We start from the raw sequence: 19,074 nt of genomic DNA, 5'->3' as shown, positions 1-19,074 counted from the left end.
GGCAAATTGATAGCTTGCATCCTGGATATGGATATAAAATACATTTATTCCGGAAAATCAACCGGAGACGACACCCGCCGAATGAAAAAAATTCCGTTACGAGTATCTCAACAGCAAAACCGATCATGACAAAATTGATTGATTGATGCTTCCATTGTAGGAACGAACATGGTATTTTTTTCATGTAGTTATTAATCATTAATTTATTAAATACCCATCAGTATCTTGTAGATCTTATAAATGTCGTATTTAAGAATTCATATTTAAAAATTATTACATGCATTTACATAATTGATAATGATACGTACCTCACAACCTCAACTTCACCTATTATTCCCTCACCTCAACTATTTAAAAATTATAACACAGTATGCTCTTTTCCAGTTTAAAGGTTTATCTATCGTATGAGAAGAGATTTGAAGCATGTAGAATTTACTTAGTAGCAGGTTCAGATAAAAAACTAGTATTTTATATTTTACTGTTTGTAGATTTTCTAGTTAGGTAAAGCTGTCTTTGCTATTGAAATTGCAAAAGGAAAGTACCTGCCTCGCTAACAGCAATGCATTATTGCACGAATTTAAATTCGATTCAGCAGCGAAAACAAATACAGCATTTAATGTGTTTCTCTTGTTTATATTGCTAAGTGATAAATTTATGTAGTGTTTGCACACAAATTTGAATAATTACTAGTACTAATTCGGTAACAATATTTCGTCAATAACATACTAAACCCTAAAAGATAAAATATATTGTACCTAGCATACTTTATTGTTATTAATGTTTGTGTATCTCTGTGTAGTAGAGGCACTTCATTTAATTAAAATAATCATCTCAAGCAAATTGAAGAAATATCAATTAGGTTAAAACAGTATTTAAACTAAGAAATTCTAATTGTTATGTTTTAGCTTGTACCTCTTGATATTATTATTGAAGACGTTTCTATTTTGGTTGAATTTTCTTCGAGTGTTTATTAAATACTCGCAAAATGAAATTGCTTTCTACAGACTAATAACATTAACGATGAGCGTGGATGTAAGGGAACTTTGATGAAATTAATAACCTGAGTTGGTTTGCTTACACAGACTGGAAAGCAAAGATAGACTTTGTTTTTACTTGGTCTAGTCGTAGAAATTTTAATGACTATAATAACTTATTCAAATAAAGAGATGATTAAAACAAAAAGGATGTAAACATTGCCTACTGTTACAGATTTTAGAATATGTGATATGTTACAAAAACATCATATATTTTAGAATCTGTCCTCATTGGAAAATCGTACCTCATCTCGATCATAAGTAAATAGGCAAAATTTTTGGTGACCTTTATATATTTAAACCTAGCCAGCAACACAAAAGAAATAAAAAGTAATACTGATGGAGACTGATTTTTAATATTTTCTTGGTCTTAGTATTTTCTTCTTATTTCTCTTTTTAACACCTTTTTGGCTTCAAATTCTGGTCACTTTATAACTTTTACCGTAATTTTAGGAATTTCACATTGTTTTTTATTTATTTTATACTGTTGTGTATACTGTGTAATATTATAGTACAGATGATGCGTAGAATAAATAATATTTTAAGTAGTAATTGAAGTTAGGTAGTAGGATTATAATTCGTTTTACACATATAACACTAGGTTTTATATTCCTCAACTTCTTTTAATTATGTAAAAAGAAACTGTTTTATTATTCCTCTATTTTCAACGTCGCCAGTTCCACTGGGAATTCGTTGTCTTTTTGAACGGAGTTACTAAAATGGAGGCTGAAGTGATGTGTTTTAAAATTTCATCCCCATTCAACGCGGCTCTCACTCAACGAGGAGAAAGGATTACGGCACAAAGTAACTTTGTACTTTTATCACGTTAAAATTCGTAGTACCGAGGTACTTTTTACTTGACTTAGATTAGTTCAAATATTATAATAATAAACATAAAAATTACCATGGCATTTTTGGCAAATGAAAAACGAATCCTTACATTGAACTAGTTACATCATATTTATTAATAAGAAGGTATATGAATAAAATAAATACAGCGTGGAATCCGATCAGCCTATACGGATTAATATAACTTATGAAGAACAGAATTTCCATTAGTTAGCAATAATTTCGGCAGGTGTCGGTTGATCTCAAATGCATAATATATTCATTAATTAGAGGGTAGACTAATAACTGGGATTTGACATCGAACTTGACGTTTCAAAAGTGCTTATAAAGTAGGCCTACTTGAAATAAATGAATTTGAATCTGAATTTGAATTTGAACGTCATTCCTCATTCAATCATACCTCATTCCTCATTCTCTCCCACGAAATGCATTATTTAACCCAGTCTCCAGGCGAACTTTGTTGTTTGTTCCACCTAAGTAACAGACGTTTCTGAGTCGTGAACACATGCATTCGGCATATCGAAGTGTTATCTGAACTAATCATTTGTGTGACATTTTAAATCTCCGCGTCAGGTGAATTGTAAGGTGAATAAAGGATCATAGAAAAACTTTTGTGGGCTGTGCCAGGTGAGTTTGTTATAATCCCTAACATAATGCTGATTTACTTTAATTAATCGTTTTACACCTGCTGGTGTAAAGCAGGATTTACAAAGAAGCCTCTTATACGATTCAAGTGCTTTACACTTAAAGCAAGGATTCCTAGACTTTATTGGGTCTATCCACTAGAGCGTCGCAAGCTTTGCCAAGACGTGGCTTTTTAGGTAGGGCTCATAAAAGGAACTGAGATTCCGAAGAACCTGACTTTGCTACATCGTGTCTTTTACAGCGGGCGGAATAAAAATACTATCGTATTCTCGAGCGTCATTTGTTAAAGATTGGCTGTATAAATTGACTGATTGGCTGAATCATAAGCCATTAATTGAGGTAGATACATATGACCGTTTGGCAGGAACCGGATAGCAGGTCGCGGGAATGAGAAACGAAATTTAGTTTTAGCCTTTTAGTTTTCTAGACATTATTATGATGAATAAAAGGTTTCTTTATAAAAATTAAAAAAAATATATTCTCATAGCAAAGATTTTCGACTTCTCTTTTAAAAAATACGAGATACATCGAATAATAATAAAACCTTGATGCTTTCATTTTATTCCAATACAATATCCCTTGACCGCAATATATCTAAGACATTCAAAATCAACCCTTCATAGGTTTTATTCATTATCGTACCGGAACGCTGAATCACTTGGCGGCACGGCTGTGTCGAGAGGGCGGTAGCTCGCATCGGCCAAAGCCTCCCACCAGACAAAATATGAAACCTATGCAAACCTAAAAGACTAAAGTTTAGACATACATGAAACCTACGCCTATTATTAAAGATTTACTTTGTTTTAGCTTGTAAATATTTTGTTTTAAGATAAATAAATGTTGCCGCTACAAAAGTCTTGCTGTTTATCGGCTCTAACGAATCTGTGGGAAGCAATTACAAGGAAAATAATGTCAAAGGTGCTCGCTCTGGAGCCAATTGCTAGGGGACAATAGACATTTTATCACAATGAAAATAACAAAATGCTGCTGGAAACTCGCCAATTATTATGGTCGGTAATATAATATCAGGGTTGATTTTTTTATAGAACTCGTTGAAGCGTTGTGCCTTTAGAATCGAGAAGAACTATTTTTGTAGGTAATTGTATTCGTAATAAATAGAAAAGAGGGATTGAGAGCTTAGACCCATCGAGTTGACCCAATTCGGATTGGCGGGTTTTCTGTGAAAATAGAGGCTTTATAACATGATACCGAAGGTAATATTAGATCTACCTTTACCTAAGTTTTAACAATATATTAAAAAAACATTTAACAAATTGTGGTTACTACACGATTGATGAATTCCTTAACGACAAGGCTGCTTGGAAGCAGGCCACTCCGCTCCTATCTCTCACAAAACACAAAAAAGACAAACCAGGGTTTTTTAAGCGTTTTTACAAGAAGGTTTTTCTTTTGAAAACCTGCAAATCGCGTATATTTTCATCCGGCAAAGCAAAATGTAGACAGACACATTTCATCAACTAAATTAAAGTTATCCTATTTTAAAATAGTTAAAAGAACATACTTCTTATCTCTTACAAGTTTTTTAATGATGCAGGTCGTACTTCTTGATGAGCAAACTTAAATATTCTCATATAAGTAATAAGTAGGTACTAACTCAACTAAGTCGGCCAAAGAGAAACTTTGTGCTCGAGAACTTCATATCAAACAAGGATTTATAGGAAATGTTCACAAGAGTACGCAAGATAGTAGTTAAATCCTCTTAATAGGAATGTGAAGTACCTACTTACTTTCGAAGATAAAAAATTTAAAGATTTTGAAAAGCGTTTATCTGCTCCTAATAATATAAAATACCTTTAAACGAGAAATTCTTGTAATTATGTATAAATATAATGTGAATCTCGTAAACGGCTACAACGATTTTCATGAAACTTTGTATTCAAGGGGTTTCGGAGGCGATATAGCTAGGTGTCATTTTAAAAAACGTTTCTATCCGAGTTTTCAGGCAGTGAAAACTGCAACAAAATCATTAGAAGACAAAGGTAAATTTTACCACGATTTTCAAGGTTATACCTAATCTCGGGCGATCCTGAAACCAGAAGACCCAGATTCCTTCGAGTCCTGATTTTTTCTTTTTTTCAAAGCAAAGAATAAAAACCTAAGCTCGGTCCTTCATGTATTTTGTATTTCATTGGTACCGATTTAAGATTAAGAACATAAATCTATAAACTGGGGCTGGCTGAAAACCAGTGCTGCGCGTTTTAGTTTGCAGCTATACTGAGCCAGCTCCTTTGACACACATTTTTTTTTTTTTTTTTTTTATACTTTAACAATTAAGTATTTTATTTCACAAATGTAACATTTTACACAAATGTGTGACAATAAATACGATAAATACGATTTTTCTTTCTTTATTTCTTTCTTTCTTTCAAACTAAGCAAAACTGACAGGTGCAATTAGTAATATGACAGGTGCAATTAGTAGTAAACCGATAGAAAGATTTATTTATTTGAAATAATTGCCGGGCTATGGAAATTACCCACATAAACAGATCAACACTTTGCAGGGCATACAACGCATACCTCCTAGAAAGTGCCGCTCTGTGTCCACTGTCATAAAGACAATACTATGACTTTTCATTTTTTTATCTTAGGTATACTGACTGTCCCGGCAAACTTCGTACACCAAACCATTTTTTTTTGGATGAATATTATATTTAAATACTTATTAACCTATTCCGGACCAAGAGAAATCCAAAAAATCAAATATCATAAAAATTGGTCCAGCCGTTCTTGAGTTAAAAATGGTGAAACTAACAAGGCTTTGTTTTTTAAAATAGATGGATTAATTCATGTGTGCAGAATTCGATAAGATTTTGTATAAGGAAAACGTTACTAAATCAAAAATACGACATTAACGGGTAGGTTACCAGAGTCTTAATATATGTTTCTAATACAGTGCGTTCCGCAATTCTTGATCCTATGTATTGTCTAGAAAGAAGATAATTAAATGATAAATTTATTATTAATTACTGCACTTCAATTCTTTCAATAGAGCTTTTATGTACATTATTGACATTACATTGCTTTGCTGGTTGGAGTGTCGATTACTAGTGGCTTAGTTCGGACGTTGTCGTGGGAATCCGTCTGTTAATTTCAAAGGGTCTCAAATCACAGTCCATTAACCTTCTTCATAAAGAAAAAAATGGGTACAGACACACACGCTAGTGATATTATAAGTATTTCGTTACTTCATTGGCTAATTATTAGGGGAGTAGAGATCGTGCTTTGCGAGTTACGAGCAATGATAATTGATACAGCATACGTAACGAGTGCCTTTCAAATAAATTAAAATAAAAGTGTGCATTTAATGTACGAAAGCTTTGAGCGAAGGATGAAGGCATTTAGCGCGTTTAAGTTACTAAGTAATTAAAATTAACTAATTATTAGCTAAATTAAATAAATAAATATACTACACAATACACACATCACCATCTAGCCCGAAATAAAGCGTAGCTTGTGTTATGGGTAAGCTAGCTGTTGAATATTTTTATGAATATAATACACAAAAATACTTAGAATATACAGATAAACACTCAGACACTGAAAAAAAATCATTTTTATCACACAACTGTGGGAATCGAATCAACGGCCTAGGACTCTGAAAGCAGGGTCGCTGCCCACTTTGGTTTAAGTTAGTTAATAGCTGCAGTGGACTTTCATATCCGAAATGTCGCCCACTGAAATCTGCTGCATGGAATATTGCTTACACTGTGCTTATTGCTACAACGCTGTTAAGCGCCTATTCGTCTTTGTATTTTCTTCGTCGGTATAATAGCAATAAAGAGATCGAGCAAAGCAAAATTACTATGATAACTGAGCTGGTAAATGTAAGTTGCGGTCGCACGGTTAACTATACAATTAATTAAAGCTAAATCTCTGACGGCTCAATTATTAATGGCCCGCATACCGCTTACCAAAAATTAATCCGGAAAGTAATTAAACATTTTCGCCTGATTATAAAATGTTGCGCCCCTTAATCGGCATATGATTTCACGTAATAACCTATTTATTCTATTTTACCGCCTCAGTACCTTCTTAAATTAATTTATTTTTTTGAAATAAAATTTTTAAAAATATGTGGTTTTAAATATATACCTATAACTAATTAAAATAAAAATAAAATTGGTTTTCTTAACAGCATACAGAAATAGGTTACATTAATTATGGGTAATTTCATGTATGTTTATATTTTATTTGTATTTATATGTAATATATTTATATATATATATATATATATATATTATAGTTATATTTATATGTATATATTTTATTTATATATTTGTATAATTATAAATCTTATTTATTGCACCAACTACCTCTTTTCTATGTTTTTTTCTTTTACGCCATTGGTTGTCTGGAAGAAATCGCTATGTAGCGATAAGGCCACCAAATTGTACTTCCTTGCTATGTATTTATATCTCTGTAACTACTTTTTTTCTTTGGTGTACAATAAAAGTGTATTCATTTATTCATTCATTCATAGGTACCTCCAATATACTATGCTTTTTTATACTCGTAAACATACTTTGAAAGCATTGTTTAGTTTATTGCAATACAGGGCAGAAAAAATGGGCAATAGATTTACTAACTAGAAGTTTTGCTGTACAATAAAAATAATTCTGAGAAATAACATTATTATTTAAACTTTTGTCTAACTGTTTGCACATCACGTGGAAACTACAGAAAGGATTTGAATTCAATATTTAATATTAACGGTGTACCGCGACTTTGTCCGGATTCAATTTGTAAGACGTAAAATTTTGTCTGTCGTAATTTTTCAAATTATATACATGAGAGTTGTTCAAAAATAGGCTGAGATACTTTTTTGCTATGAGAGTGTTATTGAAGCAATGAAAAACATGTCTTTCCTCATTATGATCCGACTTTAAGTGGATCCCAACTCTTTCTTAGCGGAAACCAATTAAGCTAACTTTTAAATTTTAATTAAATAACATGGTAATCTCATGCTGAATACTCCCAACCTCCAAAGTGGGTTACCCTACTTGCCAACTTGGTTCGAAATGGCTTCGCCCAGCGCAATTATTGACTGAAATCGGTTACTGCTATACTGTCACAAGTTTCTTGATTATTAGCGGCCATTTGTGATAGGAAAGTATTTCTTTTTGAGCTAGAACCCATTACATATAATGGGTAATCCCGATAATAATTTGCAATTATTAATGTTTACGTGATTGAGGATTTAACATCATGGGAGATTTGAGCTCTATTCAGTGGTTCACTCAAATTGTGTAATGCGATATATGTTGTATGTGATGTGTGTGATATTGTGATTCATTTTTGACGCGGGCATGGTAGAATCATGGTCCAAACAATATTTATGACATCGTCCCATGATGTCATCACCTGTCCCGTCGCTAACCTTTTGACGATCTCTGGCGCAGTGGTGATAACTGTGGTTTTAAGTTTGAGGTCCCAGGTTCAACCCCCGGCAGGAGCAATTAAGAATTTATAATTACAGAATTTTCTCTGGTCTGGTGGTGGGAGGCTTCGGCTGACGCCAACCTGGGGATCGAACCTAGGAAGTCATGATCTGCAATAAAATATCCTTACTCAATTTGATTAACCACCGAAACTTTCTCTTTACTTCCACACCAGATGTCACAGTTAGTTATGGATATATTTCCTTGTTACTTCTTAGTACTTGCTTTTCAAATTTACGATTCACCAATTGCACGCTGATTCGGCTATAAATAACGGCCAGGCCGACATTCATCACGTTAAGGGCTCAAGTTCGACTAACGATTTAAGCACGGAGCATCGGACAAAAATTTCTAACAGAAGCCCTTGCTTCATAGAACCTTGAATCAATAACATTATTGATGATCAAAGGCATGGACAATATAGCCCATAGCGTATTTTTCTTTTTAATATAATGACAGTACTTTAGCTGTGCCCATCACCAGCGTGTATCGTGAATGGTAATGTATCTTTATTAAATGGAAAACCAGAAAACTTTAAATAAACTTTTTTTGTATTCTTCATTGGTAAATCTAAACGTTGTGAGGGCTCCGACGTTTTAAAGACACAAAAAAATGTCTCTTAAATCTTTTGTTTTCCCGGGATATAAGGTTTCTACCTCATACGCGTCTCTATCTAACCCGTTGGCGTTCGTAAACATAGCTTCAGTGGTAAAACTAAGAATTGGTAACAAACATACAAACAAACAGACACACGTTTGCATTTATAGAATAAAAATTAATAAGAACAAGTATTTGCAGGCCTTTTGTATGATAAGAAATCTATTTAGTATTGATTGAACGTGGTGACTTCATTTAAACTTCTTCGATCGGCGAGCAGGCCTCTATTCGAATTTAAGTATATTGCAGGTCGCAAAGTACATATTGAGCACACCAACCTAAACGATTTCCCGCTACTTCAGTGAATTACCATGATTGTGTCATCAACTAGCACCTATAAAAATGCTCTTTATTTGAATATTTCAATAACAGTGCTATAAGTCTTTCTCCCTAAGTCATTTCGAATGTTTGACAGTGGGTTTTCTTTCAGTAAGTTCTCAGTATCAGCTTGGAGTAAAATAAATGCCATATCTATTAATCAACGTTGAGGCAGTACGGTGAGTCTTAGTACAAAAACCCTTTTTCTTAAGAATTGGAACACAAAATGTAGTTTGCATTATAGACAAATACATGATTATTGAAGCTAATTTTTTTGTTAGATAACACAAAGGAAACTCGAATTACTAATTAGTCACCTGAATCCCAAATATCTGTATCATTAAATTTATTAGTAACTAAGTAGTATCTAACCGCGCAAACTATTTGAGCGATACACGTAGGCATTGGATAACTTTACTGTAATAATAAAATTGCCGTGTTAAATTGAATTTTGTAGATCTCGTGTAGATGAATCTTATTAATTGAGGTTGGCTTACACAAACGGCGGACACTGACAAATAGTTTGCGAAGACCGACGGGATGCGGTCTGCCTGTAAGCTCCGGTTGCTGAAGGTAATCTAGAGTCTAGACTGCAATAAACCTAGTGATGCTAATTTGTATCGAAAATAAACTGGTGTAAATAAATTACATTACGTGATGAATGTACGTATATATCTATTGCATTTTATCTTAACCGTTTAATATAATTTTTTAACGATTTTTTTTATTTGTATTTATTAATATACTAGCTGACCCGCGCAACTTCGTCTGCATCAAATTGGTTATATTACTGCATATTATTTGGTTTAAATATCTTAAAAAAGCGATGAACCTAATTGCAGCGCCACCTACCGAGTCCAGTTTTATTTCCAAACTATATACAACGCGGTCGGGCGGCCCTCCGCATTGTTCTTGCTTTTAGTGTTTCTAAACTTGTCGTAACTTCTAATTTGAATAATTTAAAGAGGCATTTACATAATCAATTTTAATGATCAAACTATTTATTTGGATAAGGATTAATATCATAATAGGAATGTCATAATCTTTACTCATGATTAACTTAAACATGTAGTACATTATTTTTATGTATTATCAATCATTTTCGCGGCGTACGCGAAGGTCTAAGTCGGTATGACATCTTTGACAAACATCGTTATATTTCAGCCAATTTACAGAAAATCATGGTTTAAGTGTATTTTAATACACTTACTAGTAGTTACTATTTTCATTAGTGAAAAACGCACGAAAATCCGTTCGGTCGTTTTTCAGTTTTTCGCTAAGACAGACAGACAGAATAGTTGCCTTGGTAACTTTCAGGTCCTTAACTATGCTTATCTAAAAAACCACGTCAATATAAAACGCGAATTGTGCGGATGTTAAAAGACAATTGCGGAAAAAATAGTGATGCAATCTGTTTGGAGCTGTATCCTGTTTGGAAAAGTATCCTATATGTTGATATCATACCACTATACCAAATTTTATTTCAATCCGTTCAGTAGTTTTTACGTGATGCCCGGACAGAAAAAAATGTTATATAAATCTGTTATGGACTCATATCGATTAAAAAGGTCCCATCCCCCGGTCAAAATTTTCAAAATATATTAAATGTAGAGAGATCTTCCAGTAACACTTTTATTATAAGTATGTATAGATAGATATAGATTGGGTGTATTAAATTTACGGGATTTATTTTATTCTGATGTTTCCATGATAGATAAATATTTATATAGCAAATTAAGCTTAATTTTGGTAAGAAATTCTTTTTTATAAAATTACGACAAAATCAAATTTCTGCTTTTCCCTGTGGCCTGTTACGTTAACTCATAACTTACCTAGGTATGTAATGCTTAAAACAAAAACAGACTAAACTGGTCAGATTGATAGCTTTTAGTATAACAGGAAAACAAGGCCAGAAAATATACCTGTCTAGAAATAATGCTTATAATATATGCGTTACTATGGCATAAATATAGGTACACGACATTAGACACTATAGGCTTTAGTCCGTAGAAAAACAGGTACGCTAAAATCTCATATGAATACGAAGTACAAATAAACCGAAGAAATCTTTTCTCTACATAGTGGTTGGACATGAAGTGTTATTCTTTTCTTACATGCTTTATTAGGATTCTTTCGGGGAATGGTGTCCATTTGTTACGGATACAGACAAATGTTGTTACAGACCTTGAATCGTTTTATGCATGACACAGAGTAATATCACTGTCCGATTTCTGAGTGCTCACTTGTATGATATAGATTGAGTACCATTTTAAGATAGTATTTTTCCTTCTATATTTCGCTGTTTCTTGTTCTCTTATCGAGAGTTGGTTATTATCACCATATTTTGGTCTTAAAATGTTTTGTATATATCTCGTTTAACATTGAGTAATTTTAACATACAGAGGTTAAGTTTAATCTAAATACACACACATAAATATATAAATATATTGTTTTTTTAACATACTCGCAAATAACAATGAAGAACATACTCTATAAAAATTGTAACGATGAAGTGGTCAGTTACTGGAAGAAGCTAGGAATCATCACATCATCCTATTACCGGCCCACTACAGAGTAAGGGTCTCCTCCTACAATGGGATGGGGATAATGCCGTAGTCCACTACGCTGTTCCAGTGCGGATTGGAGGACTTCACACAACTTAGAGAACATGATGAAGAACTCTCAGGCATGCAGGTTTCCTCACGACGTTTTCCTTCACCGTTGATGTGCAAGTGCAAGTGATATTTTAATTACTTAAAACGCACCTAACTTAGAAGAAAAGTTAGATGTGTGAGCTAGGATTCGAACTCAGCCCCCCGAAAGTGAAGTCGAGCTGTTACCAAATGCGCTATCACCGCGTAAGCAGTTAGTAGCTAGGAATAATGCTTCATAATTCTTAGGGAAGAAGATATGCCAAAATTCAGATACAGGACTGTGGTTTATAAATATCTTTAAAGTACGGCAAATCTGTGACATAAAATACTATGCTCATACTAAGATGAAATAAACTCCCGCTTGTTTGAGCTCAGTGGCAATCAGAACAACAAAACTTTATTCATATGATATTCACTAAGAATAAGTAATGTTTTGCTGTTTGTTGTTTCTAATAAATAAAAAGTATTAATCGTGGCTCACCGATTAAGACAGACAACAAACGATGAACCGTATGAATATATAGCGGTACGCATGTTACATATTACTTTCGCTACATGAAAGGCCTTTGTGGAAAATTCCGTGGTAAATGCTGACTGAAATGAAAACTCCACCCATGTATAAGGAAGATATATAAAAGATTCAAAAGTCAAAACTCCTGTGGGCTGACATAGGAAAACCTAACACGCCCTGCGTTCATCCTGCCTTGATCCCCTACTCATTGTGTTGTTTTGCTCTATCTTCTATGTATTCGGGCGGAATGAAACGTGTGACAGGAAACAGTTGGCGAGATTTAGTTTAAAGCCGGCTTGAAGCGATTACTTACAGACAGATTTGTCCCAATTGCTGACTTGCTGTCTGTTGTGGATACAATCGGTCTTGCTTGAGAAGAGCTTTACAATTGTAACTACTAGATGTGCTACGTGTAAAGCAGTGATCTGAACGATCGAAACCGTTCAGATTTCTTACCAAGTCAAGGATCCGAGTTTTATGTCTGAACGTTGCATTTTTGCATGAAGCCTCATATCTTGAAATACTAAATATTAAATGTAAATCTAGTCTAAAGCTAAAAATGAAATGATGAGAACAAAAATATACATGCTTTCTTACAAGCTAAAGTGGTAAACTTTTTAAAAATCTGTATCTGTGTGTGTGTAAGTAAAAGAGGCATGGTCGAAAAGCATATTATGTTTCCGACTCGTTAATTTGGCTATTATATAACTGCAATACCGACTTATACTGGTTATATTTGTTTCTCAATCATTCTTAAAGGACACATCTGCCTATTGGATTGGAATTAGGCAGAAATATTTTAAACTTATATACCTGGATTAACACTGGACCGTTTGAAAGCCCAATCAGTGGCTAACATGTATCTAAATAATAAAATAAAATTCTTATGGACACAAAACGTCAGCTGTCCTGTGACCTACGTCACGTTTAACAGCTAAGCTACCAAACACATTAGCTTAATGTGAAACGTGTTGTGATATTATTGTTGGAGAAAATTTTACGTTTCGACGACAACTTTTCTCTAGAAGAGAACATAATGTGATCCCCTGGAGTTATGTGTATTATAAGCAATTAAAAATCATTTGTTTCAACGGCAAAGGAAATTGTCGTGAGGAAATATTCATACCTAAGTTCTAGATAAAACACATTGGAGACCCTAGAGAGCCTAACTTATAAATATATTTCTCGTTAAAGTCCTATACCCAGCAAACGAACTTACGAGTATAAGAATATACTAAGGAGGAAGAAGGCGTGGTGTTTTATAAATAAAAAAATCTTATTTTCTATTTTATATATTCTTATTTAAATAACATCACAATCACGAATGCGACGCGGTTATGCCACAAAAGAATTCATAAAGTTAAAAGCTACCAGTGGGGGCGTTAGAAGACATTGTAGAGGAACTAAAACTGGGAAAGTAGACGTTTCTATTGAAGTGAAGTTAAGCGTAAGGATGTCGCTTAGAACTGTTGAGACGATAAAAAAATTTCCCCAGTTTGAATCGACGTTTGTTGAAATTGTTTTACATCTAATCAGAAAATAATTTTCAGTAAGTAGTATTCTATTCCATTTAGTTCGTTAGTTAGTCTTGTTCTTTTTATTAAAAGTGTAAGAAAGAGTACGTAACTTAAGCGTTGATAAAGGGTTAAAATAAATACATTAAACAGGTTCGTTATAATATGTCTATATTCAGGATCTTACAGGTTTAATTTGTAACTAACTATAGTTATAATAATTAAATTAAAGATCTAAATGTACAAAAAATGTTTATATACAAGAACTCCTATGAATATACGATAATATAATATTAATCTAGTATATCTATAGTTGGTATAATTTTCAACACATCAGGAATTTACAATAATTAATGTTGGCGTAAAACATTGATGACAATCATGAACAGTTTTTTAAATTATACAATACACTTAATAATAATTATTACGATATTTACAATAAATTGACAATACTAATATTAATGAAATTGTCGTATAAGACAAAACTTTCTGTAATTAAATATTTTATAATTTTTTTGTGGACAGCGTAAATGAAAATACAATATATTTTTATACACTGCATTTATTTTTGTATTAACATTATAATTATTTCAGTAAAAGTTTGGGAATGAAAATTTAATGTTCTTCATAAATCCTGATAATATTTCTTAATGTTACTCATGAAGAAGGTATTCTTCATGAGCACTTCACTAAAATTCACATTTTAATGCCAGCGCCTACATTATAAATACCTATATGTAGCAGAACAGGATTGTATGTTAAAAAGTATTTTACAGTTACTTTGACGTGGGAGTCTCTTAATTCATTCGTTTCAGTGGTGTACGTACGCAGTCCATTTTGTAAATATTAAATTAAAGCTTTACGATTTATGTATATCGTTTATTAATTACTAGGTAGCACGATAATGGCAGTAAGCCACCTAGTAACAAAGTAATCGCGAAATAGTTGCTATCGTAAATGATAGGCCAATAGGTTAAAGGGAATTATTAAAGTAGTGATTTCTGTCTTTCTCATTTACTTCCTTAGGTTTCTCACAATCTAGCGTACAATATGACAATGCAGTGTCATAATTCTTAATTTATTTCATATATCTACGTTCAGAAACTTTCACGTTCCTTATTATATAGTTCATGTGTTGTTCATATGTTCTCTAATTGTCACACTAAAACTGCACCATATTGAAGAAAATTTATAATGATTTTCCCTATATTTACATTATCAACAAACTCGCCATTCAGTGTTTGTTATATATTATCAATTGGACATTTGGCACTTTCTTGCTAACATCGCCGTTTTTACGAGTTCTGAACAAATTTAGGTATGCATCGATATCTACGAAATTCTGTATAGACTCACCTAATTCCGACTTAATATAACGGTGAGCTCTTAATCTATCTATTTACATCTCACATTCAGTCAAAGTTTCTATTTTGGCAGAATACCTTAATAACGGACTTAATTTTGAAACAATTACTATAAATTTGTAATAATAAACATTGTTTTTATATTATTATCAATAAAAATTGTAGGCCCATCTAATTTGTTAAACCTATTTTAAGATATTATTCGTACAATATCCAAAGCTAATCAGATTTTTTTTTTGGCACTAGTTATTTCTTGAAATAGGCCGTACTAAAAGCGCCTAATTTGTAACTCTAAAATGTCAGGTAATTCTTATAAAATCGTCATATTTTGGTGACCAATTATTTAATAATGAAAGCATACCTATTTCACAACCTGTTAACGATGTAAACTGGACCTTCAGCATTAGGGAATTCCGTTTTAAAATGGTTTTTATGCCCAGCGTTGTTAATGAATTTCTACAAGATAAGATTGAACCTAATTACTATTTCTAAACTCGAGGTTTAAAGATGATATTGTCAAGGGGTTAATTTAAATTTTTATGTTGAGATAATCCTAGAAATTGCTGTCATAGTCAGAACGGCGACGTGAGTAATGGGAGCGTGGGAGCTCCGCTGTATAACCATACACTTGTGATCCTGCGCCTGTTTGTCCATAAAGCTGCGATCCTCCATACCTAAGAACAGTAAATATTTTGTAAATTGGATACATTTTTATATCATTAATATCCATAGTAAAAAAATTGTCAATTATTGACAATATTAGATAGAAGAAGGCGTTACTTTAAGGAAATCCATGATATATTATGAAAATTAAGCTTAATTTGCTAGCCTCCGCGAAAAGCAGGAGAATCTGTATGGTGTAATTTATAATTTTTTTCAATCCTTATACTCCACACCAAAGAGATCTTCGTCAATGTACCCTCTATGCACGTTTCAGGAGATGTTGACTTTACAATGAATAATTGTTAAGTCTTATATATAAAAAAGCTTATATAATTATGCTTAATTTTCATAATTATTGACAACATAATAGAGCAAAAACAAAACAGATTTCAGTCCGATCATTTTGTAAAGAAAAGACTTTAAAAGTACTTCCTTTAAGAAAAAAAATAGTAGAAAAAGCCTAAAGAATGATATAATTAATTTGTTAGCGTACCCGTTGCCTGTTGTGCCATAAATTTGTGATCCTCGACCAGAGTCAGGTGTATAATGTGACATATATTTCTGGAGCTGTGGAGTCCATTCTGATCGCCATGAATCACCTGGGTTAGGATACGCTAGCTGCTCTATGAAAGCTGTTGACATGCGCTAAAATAGGAAAAAAATAATTTAATTTGCATAATTTTGCAAATGATAGAAATTAAATAAAACACCCTCATTATGTTATAAATTTTATGTTTCATTTTTTTATTACAAACCATAAATTCATAGTTACGTTATTAATATTTTTATAACCGGCAATGCGCAAGCCATAAAAGATCCAGAGAATGTCTAAAAATCATCAGCAATAAACATTTTATGGATGTTGTAGCAAGAGCAAAGTTACTTTGCTACATCGATTTAATATGTTACTGTTTTTGATAGGATTGAAATGTAGATGACATGTATTTTGATATAATTTTATGCAACAGTAAGGAAAATAATTTGCAATTAGTTTTGCTTACAAAGTTATGCAATCCATATTAACATCTAAGGAAATAAAACTTTCCAGTCCGGATTACAGTTATTTAATAGAATAAGGCAATAACTTACTTTTCCCGAAGGTAAATATGGTAGATCGCGTTCTTTGAGTTGATGCATATCATCGAAGCCGCCCATGTGACTCTTATCCAATTCTCGGAGCATGTCCTCACTCAACGGAATAGGCTGTTTTGTCTTTGTACTTTTCTGGCGATTAACAAGCTGAAACAGAAGTTGAAACGTTCGTAAATTGCGTTTCTTTACTTTTATATGCCTCTTCTTTTTCTTTACTTATATAAGGCTTGAAGCATTAGTTTTAGGCTCAAAATATACTGTGGTAATATTTTTAAACCTAATATTTACATACCACTGTAACACCGAAAATTACGACGAATAGTAGTGACGCCAGCGCTATGACAATAACCGCAATACCCCACTGCGGTAATAGAGATTCTTCTTCAGGTTCAGTTATTGTAGGCTCTTCGTGCTTTGGCAAAACTGAAATGACAATTTAGTGGTAATTTTAAATTAAGTGAATCTATAATCAAATAAATTAAACAATACATCTATACAAATAGTAAAATTGAATCTCATTTGTGATTTGAAATAGCTTCTTGAATATATAAACGATAGCTTTAACATTATGTTTTTGTCTGGGGTATTCGGAATAACTTATACTAAACTATTTTAAACATACTTTTCATACTACCCTTATAGAGTTGCCTGGAGGTTAAGCAGGTTGTATGAAACTACTACGTTTGAAGTTAGAATTCTGAAAGTATGTTTATAAAAGCCATAGGCATACAATGGGAGTTAGAAAGATGGTTTAAAGTTCTGCGTTATAACTAACATAAATATCTGAATTTCTATAGTTTCGAAGTTCTAGACATTGAAATGTGCGTATGATAAATTATCTGTTTTTTAACTACAAAATATTAAAGTAAGCCTTTTAATTTTTTGTGTCTGTTTGTAATGTATAAATACAGAAATAATCTTGAGTAAACTTGGTTTTTGTATGAAGGTATCTTTTGGAGACGGTTACTCAGAAAATATTATGTGCTTGATTCTTCTTTATTAGTAATGCGTGCTCAAAAATTGTACACGGACGAAGTTGCAGGAATCCTATAGTATATATTATACAGTATTCTGTTAATATGACAAACAATTATTTAGTTTACCAATAAATTCAGTGTATGCAGGATCCATCACAAATTTTCCCATTTCTAGTTTTCCTGCGGATTTGTCAATATTTTTTGTCATTTTTTCGTTACTCTTTTTCATTCTCTCTTCGTCTGGTTGGTCACCTAACATTACATCAGGATCAAATTTGTCAGTTTCTTCTTGTTCTTCTTGCTCCATCACAGAGCCAGCTTTTGCATCATTAAGAGTTTTATGGAAGATTTTTTTAAGTTGTAATGTATCAAGTTTGTCCTCCACATTATTTAGTTCTATGAAATAATCGACGAGCACAGAGCCTTGACTGAATCCATCTATGCGAACACCTTTGAACCATTTGCTTAGTAGATCAGATTTTGAATAGACGGAATTGAGCTGTAGAGTATTATACACAATAATTAATTTGGTATAAATTCAAGTATTTTATTAAAATAATGTGAACTTCAATTAATACTAATTTTTTTACCTCATGTTTCACCTCCCTTGCTAACTTTTGCCATTCTTTAGTATGATGATCTAAAAATTCTGGGACCCAATTAACTCCTGTAAATAATATTTTTAAGTTAGTTTACTTTAATTAAACATTGTAGCATACTTTTTCAGAAATATCTATATTTATACAAATATTATAAAGAGGAAAGATTTTCTGTTTGTTTGTACCCAATATGCTCCGAAAGCACTGGATCACTTAAACTATTTCCTCGCCAAAAATGTTGCTTTAATTAAAAATAAAATTGAGATGCTTAAGAAAATTGCAATAATGTAGTCCCAAATAGCAATATTTTTCCCATAAAATTTATGTGTTATGTATTATGTTCTGCATAATTAAAGTACTAACACCTACAAAAAAGTCCGCGAGGGAATATATCTAACTATCATAGTTAAGTCGCAATAGCAGCTTCTGTGTTCTAAATCTTTGCTAGATCGCCGGGAGAAACTAAAGTGGTTTAGATTAGTATCGCAATATTAATGTTTATTTAAATAAATAGTTTTATAATCAAGGGTATTTATATAGCAGTAAAAAATATTTTTAATTAATTCCGATCCGACAATTAATGTTATCGTGAGTATAAAAAAAAATTAGGACTACACCTAAACAAAACTTAAATGAAAAAAAGGTTTTTAAAAACTACACCCGGTTTTTTCACGCATTCACAACTTAAAAAAAATGCTTTAAAAACAAAAACAAATAAAGAGAAAGTCACAGGGCA

General features: G+C 32.4%; 1 protein-coding gene across 1 annotated transcript in view; it reads right to left on the bottom strand.

The window, feature by feature from the left end:
* Positions 1-14,248: 14,248 nt before the first annotated feature.
* LOC120623410 (putative GPI-anchored protein pfl2) overlaps positions 14,249-19,074 on the bottom strand; it is a 95,848-nt gene continuing 91,022 nt past the window's right edge. Inside the window, exons 5-10 of the mRNA XM_039889430.1 lie at positions 18,330-18,406; positions 17,866-18,238; positions 17,055-17,185; positions 16,760-16,909; positions 16,164-16,315; positions 14,249-15,681 (exon numbers count right to left, since the gene is read on the bottom strand). Coding sequence (XP_039745364.1) covers positions 15,561-15,681; positions 16,164-16,315; positions 16,760-16,909; positions 17,055-17,185; positions 17,866-18,238; positions 18,330-18,406 — 1,004 coding nt within the window. The 3' untranslated portion in view covers positions 14,249-15,560. The remainder of the gene's footprint in view (positions 15,682-16,163; positions 16,316-16,759; positions 16,910-17,054; positions 17,186-17,865; positions 18,239-18,329; positions 18,407-19,074) is intronic.

Source organism: Pararge aegeria, chromosome 4 (assembly GCF_905163445.1).
Source record: "Pararge aegeria chromosome 4, ilParAegt1.1, whole genome shotgun sequence".
Classification (NCBI taxonomy): Eukaryota; Metazoa; Arthropoda; class Insecta; order Lepidoptera; family Nymphalidae; genus Pararge; species Pararge aegeria.
This window is presented reverse-complemented; position numbering and strand designations above follow the sequence as displayed.